This window comes from Larus michahellis, chromosome 4 (genome assembly GCF_964199755.1).
Source record: "Larus michahellis chromosome 4, bLarMic1.1, whole genome shotgun sequence".
NCBI lineage: Eukaryota > Metazoa > Chordata > Aves > Charadriiformes > Laridae > Larus > Larus michahellis.
The window spans coordinates 92701543-92715873 of record NC_133899.1 but is presented as its reverse complement, the minus strand read 5'-3'; the positions used below and the strand labels follow the sequence as shown (position 1 = coordinate 92715873).

Here is a 14331-nt window from a genome sequence, read left to right as displayed (position 1 = left end):
GCTCCTCATGCACCCTGTGGAGGCAGATGTGCCGACACAATCCCACCTGAGCCCTGCCCTTGCCCCGGAGAAGTATTTTTAGCCCAAATTGCTCCCAAAGAGACAAGCCAAGGTATAGAAACACCTCGAATGGGACCGAGGAGTGGGGACGGGGTGGCAGGAGGAGAGGGGAGGTGCGACATCCCCGGGGCAGCGTGTGAAACCCCCTCCCCAGGAAGGGAGCTGGCAGCGGCCGGCACCGAGGGATGCTCGGGGTGAAGCCAGGGAGGTCGGCAGGGCTTTAGGAGCCCCCGTCCACAACTGCTGCTCTCTCTTCCTCATCCTCCCTCGCACCCCGTTTACCTGCCTGGGGCCAAAGGGGCGTGAATGGGGGGGTGCAGTCTGGGGCGGGGGCACATTGGGGGCTGGAGAGGGGCTCAGGCTCAGTGGGGCTGAGCCGGGGCTGCGGGGAACGGCATCGTGGCCACCCTGGCTTGCATCTCTCCAGCCGTGTCACCGTCTCCGGCAGTGTTGCGCGTTAATTAGAATTCGTGTTTCTGATTGCGCTTCTTTTGTTCGTTTAATAAGGTTTGCTGCCCGGGAGAGGAGCAGTAAGGAATTCTTCTGATGGAGAGCACAGCTCCGGGGCTGGATGGGCGGCATCCCGGCGGCCAGAACGCTCCGTGCCGGAGCTTCCCAGCTCACCATGCGGATCCCTGATGGCTTCAACCCTTGAGGACTCTGTCCCTTGATGGGACAGAGCGCACCCTCAGCAAGTGTCCTGATGACACAGTTTGGGGGGGGTGGCTGACACCCCAGAAGGCCGTGCCGCCATCCAGAGAGACCTGGACAGGCTGGAGATCTGGGCAGAGAGAAACCTCATGAAATTCAACCACGGCAAGTGCAGGGTGCTGCGCCTGGGGAGGAATAACCCCCCGCACCAGGACAGGTTGGGGGTGACCTGCTGGAGAGCAGCTCGGTGGGAAGAGACCTGGGAGTCCTGGGGGACAATGGGATGCCCATGAGCCAGCAATGGGCCCTTGTGGCCAAGAAGGCCAATGGCATCCTGGGGGGCATCAAGAAGAGTGTGGCCAGCAGGTGGAGGGAGGTCATCTTCCCCCTCTACTCTGCCCTGGGGAGGGCACAGCTGGAGCGCTGTGTCCAGCTCTGGGCTCCCCGGGTCAAGAGGGACAGGGAACTGCTGAAGAGGGGACAGCAAAGGGCCACCAAGATGCTGAGGGGACGGGAACATCTCTCTGATGAAGAAAGGCTGAGGGATTTGGGTCTCTTCAGTCTGGAAAAGAGACGACTGAGGGGGGACCTTATCAAGGCTTGTAAATACTGAAAGGGGGGGTGTCAGGAGGATGGGGCCAGGCTCTTCTCAGTGGTGCCCAGGGACAGGACAAGGGGTGACGGGCACAAACTTGACCATAGGAAGTTCCATCTGGACACGAGGAGGAACTTCTTTGCTGTGAGGGTGGCAGAGCCCTGGCACAGGCTGCCCCGAGAGGTGGGGGAGTCTCCGTCTCTGGAGACATTCAAACCCGCCTGGAGGCGTTCCTGTGCCCCCTGCTCTGGGTGACCCTGCTCTGGCAGGGGGCTGGAGGGGATGATCTCCAGAGGGCCCTGCCAACCCCTGCCAGTCTGGGATTCTGTGTGATTCTGTGACCCTGAAATCACCAAGACGCCTTTATGGAGAGCCACCACGCCTTGGGCATCAGGGTCCCCACTGTGCCCAGGGACGGGCTGTCTCTTTGCACTGGTGTGGCTGGCATGGCACGGTACGGCACGGCACGGGCAAGCCTCACGTCTGCAGCTTGTAGCCCACAAAGGGCTGGAGCCACGCGATGAGCCAGGCAGAGCAAACAGGCAGGCTGTGCCCACGGCAAACAGCGCCGGCCACCGCCGAAAGCTCCCTCCGAGCCCTGAGTGAACGCGGCGCCGAGCAGCTGTGCCGCGGGAGCGGCTCATGATGGATGCTCTCTCCCTAATTAAAATACACGCCAGGGCATTTAGTGGCCACCGGGCCAATTAATCACACGCCAGCCTCCCAGCCAGAAGCACGGCTTGTCACCGAGGGGGAGAGTGGCCCTGGCGTGCGTCACCCGAAGCAAAGGCTGTGGTGGTCTCAGCTCTTCGCCAGCCCCCGTGGGGGGGTTTCCAGCTGAGCTGCCTTCCCCGGGCAGCCACGGGCCCCCCCTCCACCTCTCGGGCGCTTCGCTCATCCACGGGCTTGTCAACCAGCATCATTTCCACGCCGGAATAACTCATCCAAGGGCTGAGCATCCTCCCGGAGCAAATCTCTGCTGCTCACTCGCCTCCCCGTGCACCCACAGCCCCGGGCCCACGGCGCTCTCCCGGCACCCACGACGGTAGCCACTCCCACCAGCTTGGTAGCCACCGATCCCGCTCAGCCGCCGGACCTGTTCCTCCTGGCGTTGTGTTTGCACAGAAAGGCAAACACGGCACGGCGTCGACGGGCTCCGCTTCCACCCCGGCCGCGGGACCAGGACCGGCAGAGAAGGAAGGAGAGATGGGAGAGCCCTGTCGGTCGTCGCTGCTGACGGTTCATTAACATTTTTATTAGCCGTAACAACAAGTGCCGGGTCACAGCCTGCTCTTGTTAAAGTTGTGAAATAGTTTGCTTTCTAACCCCCTGTAATTACTCCCGTTAGGCTCGGAAAATTTCATCGTTTCAGATGAAATTTCCCCGGGCCTGGCCTCGGCCCAGAGATTAATTTGTATAAAAGGCTGGAGCAAGGTGGGGGAAAAAAAAAGAAGGAAAAAAAAAAAGAAAAAAAAAAAAGAAAAGGTTCTCCCCGTTCGGTGGGAAGGGAGAATAAGAAATATCCATTTTCTCCCCATCAACAAAAGAGAAGGAGAGAAGAAAAGGAGCATAATGACTCTTTTCTGAACAGCGTGAAAGCCAAAGCGGCTGGGAACTGAAAACTGCAATTTGGCAGAGGAACCCGCCTTTGCCGGGGAGCCCGGTGCCGGCGCCGCCCGGAGAAATTGGGGTTGAATTGGTGGAACTCTGGCCATGAGGAGCTCCCCGTGCCAGTGTCCTGGCTAGCAGGGACTTGGGTTGCCCAGGGGTTGGGGGTACCAAGGGCTTTGGGATGGCAAGGGTCCGGTTGCCCAAGGATTTGGGGTACCCAAGGGTTTGGAGATGGCAGGGGTCTGGTTGCCACGGGATTTGGAGTACCGAAGGGCTTGGGTTGCCCAGAGGTTTGGAGAATCCAAGGGTTTGGGATGGCAGGGGTCTGGTTGCCCAAGGATTTGGGGTACCAAAGGGTTTGGGGACAACAGGGGGCCAGTTGCCCAGGGGTCTGGGGTAGCAGGGGCTCAGGTTGCCCAGGGCTTTGGGATCCCCAGGGCTTTAGGATGGCAGGGTCTTTGCTTGCCCAGGGGCTTGGGGTAGCAGGGGTTTGGCTTGCCCAGGGGTTTGGGATCGCCAGGGCTTTGGGATGGCAGGGGCTCAGGTTGCCCAGGGATTTGGGGTGCCCAGGGGTTTTGGATGGTGGGAGTCTGGTTGCCCGGGGATTTTGGGTAGCAGGGGCTTGGGTTGCCAGGGATTTGGGGCATGGGATGGCAGGAATCCAGTTGCCCAAGGATTTGGGGTAGCCAGGGGTTTGGGATGGCAGGGGGCCGGTTTCCCAGGGATTTGGGGTAGCCAGGGGTTTGGGATGGCAGGGGGCCGGTTTCCCAGGGATTTGGGGCACCCAGGGCTTTGGGATGGCAGGGGGCCGGTTTCCCAGGGATTTGGGGTACCCAGGGGTTTGGGATGGCAGGGGTCTGGTTGCCCAGGGATTTGGGATACCTGGGGGTTTGGAATGGCAGGGGCTCAGGTTGCCCAGGGGTTTGGGTTGCCCAGGGGTTTGGGTTGCCCAGGGTTTTGGGGCGGCGGGGTTTTGGGATGGCAGGGTTTCGCAGGACCATGCAGGGTGGTCCGCTGGGAGACCGTGATGGAGAGGAGGGGGCTGGGGGCAACCTGTATCCCCACCGTGGCAGGGAGCAAAGGGGGTGACCGCGGGGCGAGTGTGAATTGGGGTCCAACTCCCCGCAAAAACCACCTCCCCGACCTTGGGTGAGCTGTGGTTTTGGGCCAACTTTCTCCCTCCAGGGGGGGCCTGACGGGCAGGGAAAAGCATCCCCGGGTGCTGGCCCCGCAGCAGAAGCCCGGCCGGCGGCGGGGGCCCGTGCGTGGCACCCATCGAGGCGCCGGGCCGGGCTCGGCCGTGAGTCAGCAGCGTTTTACACCCACTTGGCCCTCGGTGGAAGTGACGGCGGGCGGCGGCGGAGCGCGGCTGTGTGGGTGCGGGAGGTTACGGTGCTGCCGGGATGTCTGTGCGTGCGGGGACGGGGATTTTAGAGCTGAAGAGTGTGTGGGAAGCGAGCGGAGAAAAGCAGAGTGAAAGCAAGGGTTTGTGCCAAGGGTTTAATGAGAAGGTTCCCACAAAAAGGTGTGTGTGGTGGGGGGGGGAGATCAAAATAAAGCTACACATCCCCATGAGGAGGCTCTGCCAGCCCCCCGAGCGCAGGGGGGCAGAGGGCTGGTCCCTCCGGCAGCGGGTTGGCACCCGTCCCCCTCGCTGGAAGAGCTTCTCCTGGGTGTACGAGCAGAAGTTTGCCTGGCGGGCGGCTCCCCGGCGAGCCCCACCAGCCACTCTGGCTTTCCTGGCACCGGCCCCAAGACGGGCCGTCGCTGGCCCAGCTCCGAGGGGCTGGGAGAAGCTCCCCCCACCTCCGCCCCAGGCCCCCCAAGCGAGCGCCGCAGCAGGCAGCATGCCAGGATGGGCTACGAGGAGCCCGCGGCGTGAGTCAGGCGCACGAGACCGGGTCCCTTGTCGCCCACGCAGCCTTGCCGGAACAGGCAGCACCCAGTGCTGGCACCCCACCGCTGGGGAAGCCCCCGGCACCCGGGTCGCGCTTGCCCCCGGCTCAGCCCCATCCCCAAATCCAGTCCCTGCCAGTTCAGGGTTTTCTCCGCAGGCTTTTCTGCGTTAAATATTATTATGAAGTGATATTTCCTGCTTCTTTCCCTGCTCGAAACCCAGTCTGGGGGCAAGGAAAGCTCCAGGTTTAGCGCCGAGAGCTTCTGAACGATGGCGGCGCTGGTTTTCTGGCTCTTCCCAGCCCAGTACGACTCCAGAGAGCTCCCACCAGACCCCCCTCCATCCCACAGGGTCAGGGTGGGCTCTGCCCCTCCGGGTCCCCACCAGCCCCAGAGCATCCAGGCGAGTCTCCCAGCCCCATGGCCCCCTGCCGGGGGGGGAGAGAGTGTGTGGGGTGTGTCTGTGACCCCCTCACCCCAGCAGAAGGGAGAAGCGGGCACAGCCCCCAGTCCTGGGAGCAAAGTCCCCAGCATCATCATCCTCCCCTGCCCCATTGCACGGGCATCTGGTGGGAGGCATGTGGGGGCATCTCCTGCACCAGGTGACGGGGGCTCCTCCTCGGCCACGCTCCCTCCCACCCCGGGGACCCCCAGGCCAGCACCTTGGGGACACGGCGGGAGGTGGGGGGTGCCCGGCAGGCCCCGCTGTTTGCGCACCCCTGAGCAGCTCTCCCCTTTGTTTGCTTTTCGCCTGCATTTCCGTAGCAAATCGCTAAAGAGGCAATAAACGCCGGGGCACAAATTGCTTTTGCCTGCTGGGGACGGGGGGACTGGGGGGGGGGACTGGGAAGGGCGGGGAGAGATAACGGGAGCCAGCGAACGGCTCGACCCCGCTCCAGTGTTCCGCGCCGGGTTTTCCGCCGCCCTCCGCCGCCGCCGTGCCCGCAGTACCCCGGCAGCGCCCGCCGCGCCCCGGCACCGGGAAAACCCGGCCTGGATCCCAGCGGAGCGGGGCAAGCGGGAACCTGCGGGGAGGGACGGGGACAGCGCGGGGTGTGGGTGGCGGGTGTGTGTGACTCCCCCCAGCCCCGCCGCGTGTGTGCGCGGTGCCTGGGCTGTGCTCAGGCTTCCGAGGGAATGGGAAACGGCCGAGGGAACGCCAGCGTGCGGGACACGCATGTGCCACCCGTGTGCGTGTGCGAGCCGCCCGGTGTCCCCGCGGCTGCGCGCACGGTGTCCCCGCGGCTGCTGCCACGCGTGTGCGCGGCGTCCCGTGTCCCCCTCCCGCCCCCAGTGTGCGAGTGGGTGCGTGGATGCGGTGCGTGGGTGCGGTGAGTGAATGCGCCCCCCCCCCACACACACCCCGGCGTGTGCGGACCCCCGTCTGTATCAGCGGCTGAGCGGGTCCCCTTCCGTGGCGTGGCCCTGCGTGTCCCCGCGTGGGTGCGCATCCCCCCACCCCCCTTCATCCCTCCCTCCCTCCATCCATCCATCCCCGGCGGCTGCAGTTTCCTCTCCCGCCAGCAGCGAGCAGCAAGTGGATGCGCGATCGGGGCGCGCACACACACACACACACACACACACACCCGCACACACACACACACGCACACACACACACCCGCACACACCCCGCAGGCAGGCAGGCAGCGGGCGGGCAGCACGGGCTCCGGTGGGGCTGCCGCCCCCCCCCGCCGCCGCATGCGGGCCCCCCCCGCCCCGCTGCCGCCGCCGCCGCCGCCGCCCCCGGCCCCCGCCGCCGCCCGCCGCCGCCGTCTGATGAGCCGCGGCCCCGCCGAACCGGGCAGCCGCCGCCCCGCCGCCCCGCCGCTCCCCGCCGCCCGCCACCGCCATGTACCTGCACCCGGAGGCTGCCAGCGCAGGTGAGCCCGCCCTGCGCAGCGCCGAGCACCGGGGGATACACACCGGGGTCCGTCGTCGTTCCCCCCCACCCCTTTCCCCCCCACCCCTCCATCGGCCCTCGCTGCTCGGTTCCCCCCCCCCCCAACCTCGCTTCCCCGGTTGCGGCTCCGCCGGAGCGGCCGGTCGGGAGTTACCGGTAGTTTCGGGGAGAAAGTCACCGCCGCCGCTTTCAAATGAGTCACCGCCCTGCAGAGCGGCTGGAGCCCCGGTCGTGTGTCCCCCTCCCCGCCACCCCCGGGGACACCCCCCCGCCTGGGGACACCCCACCCGCCGGGCCAGCACCCGGGCAAGCCCTAGCCCCCCCCCCCCCCACCACCCCCCCCGGCGGCGAGCCCCCAGCCCTTCGGGGTGAGCCCCCAGCCCCGCTGGGTGCCGGCACCCAGACCAGCACCCAGCGGGCAGCACGTCGCCCGCCCCTCCTCATCGCTCCCCCTCCATCCTCCTGGGGTCCCCCAGCCCTGGTCCCCCCAGCACCATCCCACTGCACCGACCCCCCACCCCGCCTCCCGGGGTGGGCGACTGGGGAAGGGGCTTCCGCCGGTGCGGTTTTGCTGAGCTCATGCTCCGAAGGCATCGGTCGGCCCCGTACCGAAGAATCTGGGACGCTACCGGGGAGGTTTTTGGGGGTGCAGCCGCCCGGTGAGGGCTGTCGGCAGCCAGTGCGGAGGGGATGGGATGCTGCCGGTGCGACGCATCTCACCGGGGCCTGGCAGCCCTCACCGGCGGGGTCCCGAGGCCCTGGGAGCGGGCAGAAGGACGGCGTGTCCTGCGGTGGCGTGGGGACGTGCCGGCGGGGACGCGGGGGAGCACCGAGGCGGGGAGAGCGGGCGCTGCTGGGTGTCGCTGGGGTGAGCTGCAGGCAGAGCCAGGCCTGCGGGAGCCGGCAGGTTGGGGTAGCGCTGGGGACGGCCACACGCTGTCACCCGTGGCAGGTGACAGCGTCGGTGCCACCCAGGAGTTGGCGGCTCCGGACAAGCTGCCCTCGAGGGGAAGTTTCCTCCTGCCCAGAGGCTGAGCGTTCCCTCCCGCTGCAGTCCGGCGGCAGCTCCATCCTGTGCCACCGCGTCCCCGGGACCCCACAGGGGTGCCCTGCGGGCAGGGGAGCGCGGCACGGCGCTGACAACTGCTTGGCCCAAGGTCACCCGGCGGGTCGGTGGCACAGCAGGGACACCAGCCTGTTCCCACCGGCAGCAGTGCGGCCCTTCCCAAGGTCCGCACCCCAGTTATTTCCCTTCCAAACTTCACATCTGTCCCCAGTTTGCCCCCTTGCCCCCACCAGCCATCCCCCGTTGACACTCAGTGGGCCACCGACGGCTACTGGTGACACTCGGCAGGTGGCAAGGTTAAAAGGCAGAGCCTGAGCTGCTGGGGTTTGGGGTGGGGGGGGTGCAGACCCCCTCTCCCCCATCTCCGCGGTGCCCGGCTGCTGGGTGTCCCATCACGTGGGAGTTTTCCCACGTCACCGGTGCCGTGGTGGGGCCGGGGCGGGGGGGGGGGCAGTGCGTGCACCCCTGCCAGCACCTCTCGGCTGGTGCCGGGACACCGCCTGCTTAATTCACCGTTTCCCCCTGCCCCTGCTTTTCTTCCCGGTGGTGCCATGCGGGTGCCAGGTCTGTCCCCTGCCGATGGAGACCGGGAAGGGTGCTGGTGGCTCACACCCCCGCTGGGTTTGGCAAAAGCTCGGTGTTTGCCGCCCCACGTCCCTGGGGAAGAAATGCCCGAACCCCCCGGCAATGCGAACCCCCGCCTGGCTCCTTCAGCATCAGCCTCATCCCCTGCTCCCCGTCACCGGGCAGGGGACAGTGGCTGCCGCCCCCCAGCACCGGCTGCGTTTCGTGGGGGGAGAAGACGCCGTCCGGGGAAATCGGGGAAACTTTGCCACCATTTGCGCCGGGCCTTGCAGGGCAAGGGAGCTTGTGGGGGGGCAAGGTGGAGCTGGGAGGCGATGCTGGGGGTGGAAGGTCTGGTTCTGGGGTGGGAGACGCCGGAGGGAGCCCGGCCTCGGCTGGGAAAAGGTGTTTGAAATTGAGAGCGAGCCGAGGAGCATCCCAAAACGGCTCCCTCCAGCTGGGCGGCTTTGCTGGGGGGGCTGCGGGGGTGTGTGTGTGTGTGTGGGGGGGGGGGGTCGTGCTGCCAGTGGGGCCGTCGCCTGCGCTACCCGTGTTGTGTCGGGAGAGCTGTGACCGAGTGCGGTGCTGAGATTGGGTTTGAAGACAAAGGTGCCCTCTGTGCCACAGGGATGGATGTGTGTCCCCCCCCACGCCACCCACGCTGGCTCCGGGGGGAGCACCGTCCAGCTCCCTTCTCCCCGCTGCCATGTGAGACCCCCCCCCACTTCCATCCCCATCCCCGCTGCCGGCGCAGGTGGTTGCACCCCAAAGGGTGCATCAAGCAGGTGTGTGTGTGGGGGGGGTGGTCCCTGGCCCCCCCCCTGCCCCACATCCCCCTCCTCCCAGGCTCCGTTCCTGCCCGTTTGTGTCGAGCGAAGCGGCGGCGCGGTGGCCCCCATGGAGGTGGTGAATCAATAACCAGGCAGCTGCCTGTTTTCCCCCAGCGCTGTCTCGGGGCCAGCGATGGAGAGGGCTGCGGGCCAGCGTGGCTAGTGGCAGCAGGTCCCCCCGGGGCTGGGACAAAAGGCGAGAGCCGGGTTCCAAAAGGACTGAAAAAAAACCCTGGAGGAGGGAGGCGGGGGGTCGGGGCGTGCGGCTGGGGGGGGTGTGTGTGTGGGGGGTGTGCGGGGGGGACACGGCGGCGGAGCTGGGCGTTGGGGGGGACGCGTGACAGGCGGGGAAGGCAGACAAAGAGCCGAGGGCTGGCAGGCGGCTGGCAGCGTGCGGGCTGGCCGGCCTCGCCGGGAGCCAGGCACCTGCTGCAGCCACACGTCCCGCACGACGCCGGCGGCTCCAGCGCACCCCCCCCCGGCACCCCCACCCTGCCGGAGGTTGGGGTTCTCACACACACACACACACACCCCCCCACACACACCCCACCACCAGCCCCTCTGCTGCGCCGGGAGAGGCATCAAGCCCCGGGGATGCTCCTGCCAAGCGCCTCGCAGCATCCCCCGCGTCCTCACCCTGTCCCTTCGCCCCCCAGCGCTCACGTCCCCCACCATGGCAGCACCCCCCCCGTGGCAGTGGGGTGTCCATCCAGGTGCTGAGCCCCCGCCCCCCCCAGGGTCCTGCTTTTGCTCTCTCCCCACCACCTCCGAGCCGTTCAGCCCCGGGGAGGGGGGGGGGGGGGACCCACGCTTCAGACGCGTGACACGCGTGTCCCAGGGCCCCGGGGACGGCAAGGACAAGGGCCGGGGGCCGCAGCCAGGCAGGGGGTCTGCCTGATATCCCCCTCCCCCCCCCCCCCGACACACACCGAGGAGCTGGAGGCGGCTTTTCCACCGCCTGATCTCGCGGCTTTTCAGCCTGCCGGAGAAGGGCGGGGGAACGGGGAATGAAGACAGATGCAGATAATATCGCTGCCACCCCCCCCTCCCCTCACACACACACCCCCCCCCGGCCCCTGGGGGCTCAGCTACAATATCTATTATGGATGGATTCAGCAGGGGAAGGGCTTTCGAAGAGCCGCCGGCGGGGCCGGCGCGCAGGGACCGTGCGCGGGGACCGAGCGACAGCCTCGAGCGGGGACCGAGCGGGGGACGGGGCTCCCCGGGGCTGCCGCTGGGGGGGTCCGGGGTGGGTTTAGGGGGCGGTGGGTCGGGTTGTGCCAAACGGGCAGGTCCCCCATCCCCCTGGGTGCCAGCCCCGTCGGGGTACGGGGGAGGCTCCGCGCCCGGCCGTGAGGTCGGGGTGCCCTGCCAGCACCCCGTCCCCCTCCTGGCGTCCCCGGGGCGGCTCCGCTGGCAGCCCTGCTGCAGGAGGGAGAGGGTCACCTTGGGGGGAGTTAATGAGGTTTGAAAGGGAAGCGGCCGATGGCGCTGACGGAGCCGGGGCGGCGGCGGAGGGACAGCACAGCGCAGCGGCCCTTGTCCCTGCCCTCCCACGTCGGGGACATTGTGGGGACGGCCCTCAGGCTGCCGTCTGGGGGGCTCCAGGCACCCATGAAACGAGGTCCGTGCGGCCCATCCCCTCTGTGCGGGCTCTGTGGGACGCTGGTGGGAGTTGGGGGGCAATAGGGGACCGTCCCCGCTCCCCCATGGGTGACTGTCCCCACTCCCCCGGGGTCTCAGCCTGTCTCACTGGCGGAACCGGGCTCTGCAGGAGGGTTTCCACCAGCCCCACGTTCCCCAAGCACCTGCCCGCAACTCTGTGTCCCCAGTCCTCTGTCTGGGGCCTTCCTCGGCCCTTTATTCCCCTCCTCCGCCTCCCCTCTCCTCCTCTCCCGGGTGCATTTCTCCATCTCTCCCTGTGCTCCCCACCAGCCCTCCTCTTCCTCCCCCAGCACCGCCAGCCCCCTGCTTTGGGGGCTGTGGCCGATGCTCAGCACCCCCCCAGCACTGAGCTCTCTGCAGGGCTCCTGTCCCCATGGTGGCCCTCCTGGCCACAAAGCTCAGTGTCAGCGTGGGTCTGGAGTGGCCGTGGCTTGGGGGACACTGCCCTGGGGGGGGGTGTGTCTGTCAGGGAGGTGGGGAAGCAACGGGGGGCTCACGGGGCTGGGTATGGCACAGGGAGCCTGCTCGCTCCTGTACCCCGGGAGCTCCTGGCTTTCTGCTTCCCTCTCTGCCGCTGTCACCCGAAGTGGCCGGGAATGATGGAGGGCCCTGAGGCGAGAGGCTAAGTGGCGGTGGCGGCGGCGGCGGTGGCAGTGCCGCTCGGCAGGAGAGCCCAGCCTGCTCCTCCGTGCCCGCCGCCGCCGCCGGGAAAGGTTTCTGCACCCGGGTGAGGTGCCACCGGGGTGGGGGGGCGATGCCCGGGGGGCTGCGGGGGACAGGCACAGCCAGGACTGCAGCGCTCTCATGACCTGGAGAAGGGGCTGAGCAGAAGCCAGCCCCACCGAGGGGACAAGGGACATTGCGAGGCCATCGGGAGCAGGGTTTGAAAGGGGGAGGGCGATGGATGGACATCCCGTGGGATGCAGGTGTGGGGAGAGAAAGTCCTTGGGGGTTCGGGGGGGGCGGGGGTCCGGGTGCTCCTGGGGAGGAGGGACATGATGGGGACCACTAGGCAGCGAAACCACGCGCCTCTCCGGAAATCCTCCGCCAAAAATAACCCAGCACCGGGGGAAGAAGCGCCTTCGCTTGCCAAATTCTCCCTCCACCGCGAGTTCCTGCCTGCGGCCGCCCAAGAGGAGGGGGGTCCGGGTGGCAGCCCCAGCCTGGTGCCGGCACGGGGGGTGGGGGGGGGGAGGTCTGTGGCGGCTGCGTGCGTGTGTCACCCGGGGCCTTGCGGCGTCGCTGAGCGGCACGTGAACGTGTCATGCATGCAGGCTGCGCGCCGGCCGCGTACCGGAGCCGGGCAGAGGCAGGGCTGCGGCCGACGGCGTGCTGCGGGGGGATGCCGGTGGGCAGCGCTGCCCGGCTGGGGGCTTGGCAAGGCGCCGGGTGCCCTGAGCATCCTCTCCGTGGGACCGGGCTGAATCAGGAGCTCTGGGTCACCTCTCCGTGGGGAATCGTGTGCTGAGCCCGTGCCAGGTGGCTACTGCCATCGCTGCTGCGGTGCTCACCGTCTCTGGTGCCATAGCCAAGCTGGGAGCAGGAGCGGGGGGGGGGGTGCCTTGCTCCGTGAAGGCGGCGTGAAATGAAACCCGGGCGCATGAGGGACCCGGCAAATTAAACAGCGAAACACCCGTCCCGTCCTCCGTCACGCAGGTTTTCTCCCTCTGCCCCTCACCGTGACGGCAGGGGACGTGTCCGTGTGTCCCGGTTTGAGGTCCAAGGTTGGGACAGGGGATGTCCGGCTGCCCCCGGGCACCGGGAAGGAACTGTGGGGTGTTTTGGGAGGGGGTCCTGTTCCCCCAGAGCCGGCGTGGTGGGGACGGTGCCCGCGGGTGCTGCCGTCCCCGGCGCGGGGCTTTCAGCGGGTGTCCTGGCACGGCAGCAGCCCCTGCCACAGGGGGGCTGGGGGAGTGGTGCCCTCACGGGGTGCTGCTCACTGGGGTCCCCGGCAGCCGAGGCAGCCCCACGGCGGTCAGGGTTGGGGCCGGGGGGGGGAGGTCTGTGATAGTCCGGAGGCAAAAGCCCGTGGGGCAAGCAGCTCCGCGTGGGGGAAGCAGCAAGGGCCAGATTGACAGCTCCGGGGGATGGACAGATGGCTGGATGGAGAAGCAGATGTGTACGAGGGCTGGCTGGATGGATGGATGGAGAGATTGATGGATGTGTTGGAGAGGAGGACGCCCGGATAGACAGACAGATGCACAGATGGAGAACAGACGCCCGTTCCCTTTTCCCCCTCGCCCCAGGCACGCTCGGGGTGCTGAGCTGCGGCGCTGCGCCCGTCCTCTCCTCCGAGGCTCATCCGACGGGGGGACGGTGGCCAGAACCCTGCTGGGCCAGCAGGATGGCCGGGGGCGGCGGGGGCTCCTGATGTCCCCCTGCCCAGCAGCTTGTGCAATGGACGGGTGGCATCAGCGGACCTGGCCATCTGGCTCGCCACCTCTGTGGCCACCCGGCTCTGCCCCGCGGCACGCCAAACCCGGCCCGGAGCAGCCCCAAAACACCCCGGCGGGTTGTTTCCAGGCATGGCGGACGGGCCTTGTCTTCCCCTGACCCCTCTCGGAGCTTTTACGCCCTGGCAGTGCCCCCCCGCCCCGTAGCCGGCTCCTCTCCCTCGTCCTGCGCTGGGGGCATGGGTTTTGCCTGCCCGCCGCGGTCCTGCCGCGGCATTGCGCCCCGGGATCCTGCACAGGAGCGAAAGCTGCAAATTCACAGCTTTTCAGCTGCAACCTAAAAATAAGAGGTTTGGGAAATATCTAGCAAATGAGTGGGAGGATGAGAAGAGGAGGAATTAACGGCCTGGCGCCAGGCAAACAGCATCTGGGAAGCCCCGGCGTGACAACGCGCGGCCGCCTCGGCCCTTCGCCACGGCACGGTCCTCCCGCTGTGCCAGGGGATGCTCCGATGCCACGCGGGGGCAGGATCAGGTCCCCTCCTGTCCCCGGGCCGTGGCGACGTTGTCCCCATCCCCTCCCCAGCACCGTCATCCCCGCTCAGGCTCCGTCCCACCTTGTCTCCGCGGCTGGCGGCGACGGCAGAAAAAAGGTGGTGGGGGGGGACGCGCCGCCGCTGCGCTTGGCGCCTTCTCCCGCTTTTTTCCACCACCACCACCACCCCCCCCCCCCCCGCCCCATCGCTGCCACCACCACCACCACCACCATCCCCGGGTGCGAACGCGTTTCCGCTGCCGGTTTGGCACCGCCGGGCACCCGCTCGGTGGTGGCGGCGGCGGTGGCAGCGGCAGGCGGCTTGGCACGGGGAGATGTTTCTCTGCGTGGAGCCGTGGCGTGCCGGCTTTGATCGCCGCTCGCAGAGAGCGCAGCAGGCGGCTGGCGCTGGGGGCGGGGGGCGCCGCTCCATGCAGCTTTGATTTCCCCCCCCCCGGGGTACTTCGTAGCGTTGGGTCTCGCCGCTGGGATGGGGTGGGTCGGAAGATGCTCAGGGAGACGGGGATGGCGTACCAAGCAGCTGCGGGGGAAGCATCATGCCCACC

The 14331-nt window shown here is 67.6% G+C and overlaps 1 protein-coding gene across 3 annotated transcripts in view; it reads left to right on the top strand.

Moving 5' to 3' along the window:
• The first annotated feature begins 6313 nt into the window (after positions 1–6313).
• The window catches only part of SYT7 (synaptotagmin 7), a 34706-nt gene continuing 26688 nt past the window's right edge, over positions 6314–14331 (top strand). Inside the window, exon 1 of one of the 3 annotated variants that reach the window (XM_074586518.1) lies at positions 6314–6693. In XM_074586518.1, the coding sequence (XP_074442619.1) occupies positions 6663–6693 (31 nt within the window). In that variant the 5' untranslated portion in view covers positions 6314–6662. The remainder of the gene's footprint in view (positions 6694–14331) is intronic. The other 2 variants (XM_074586520.1, XM_074586521.1) reach the window with 2 other exon arrangements.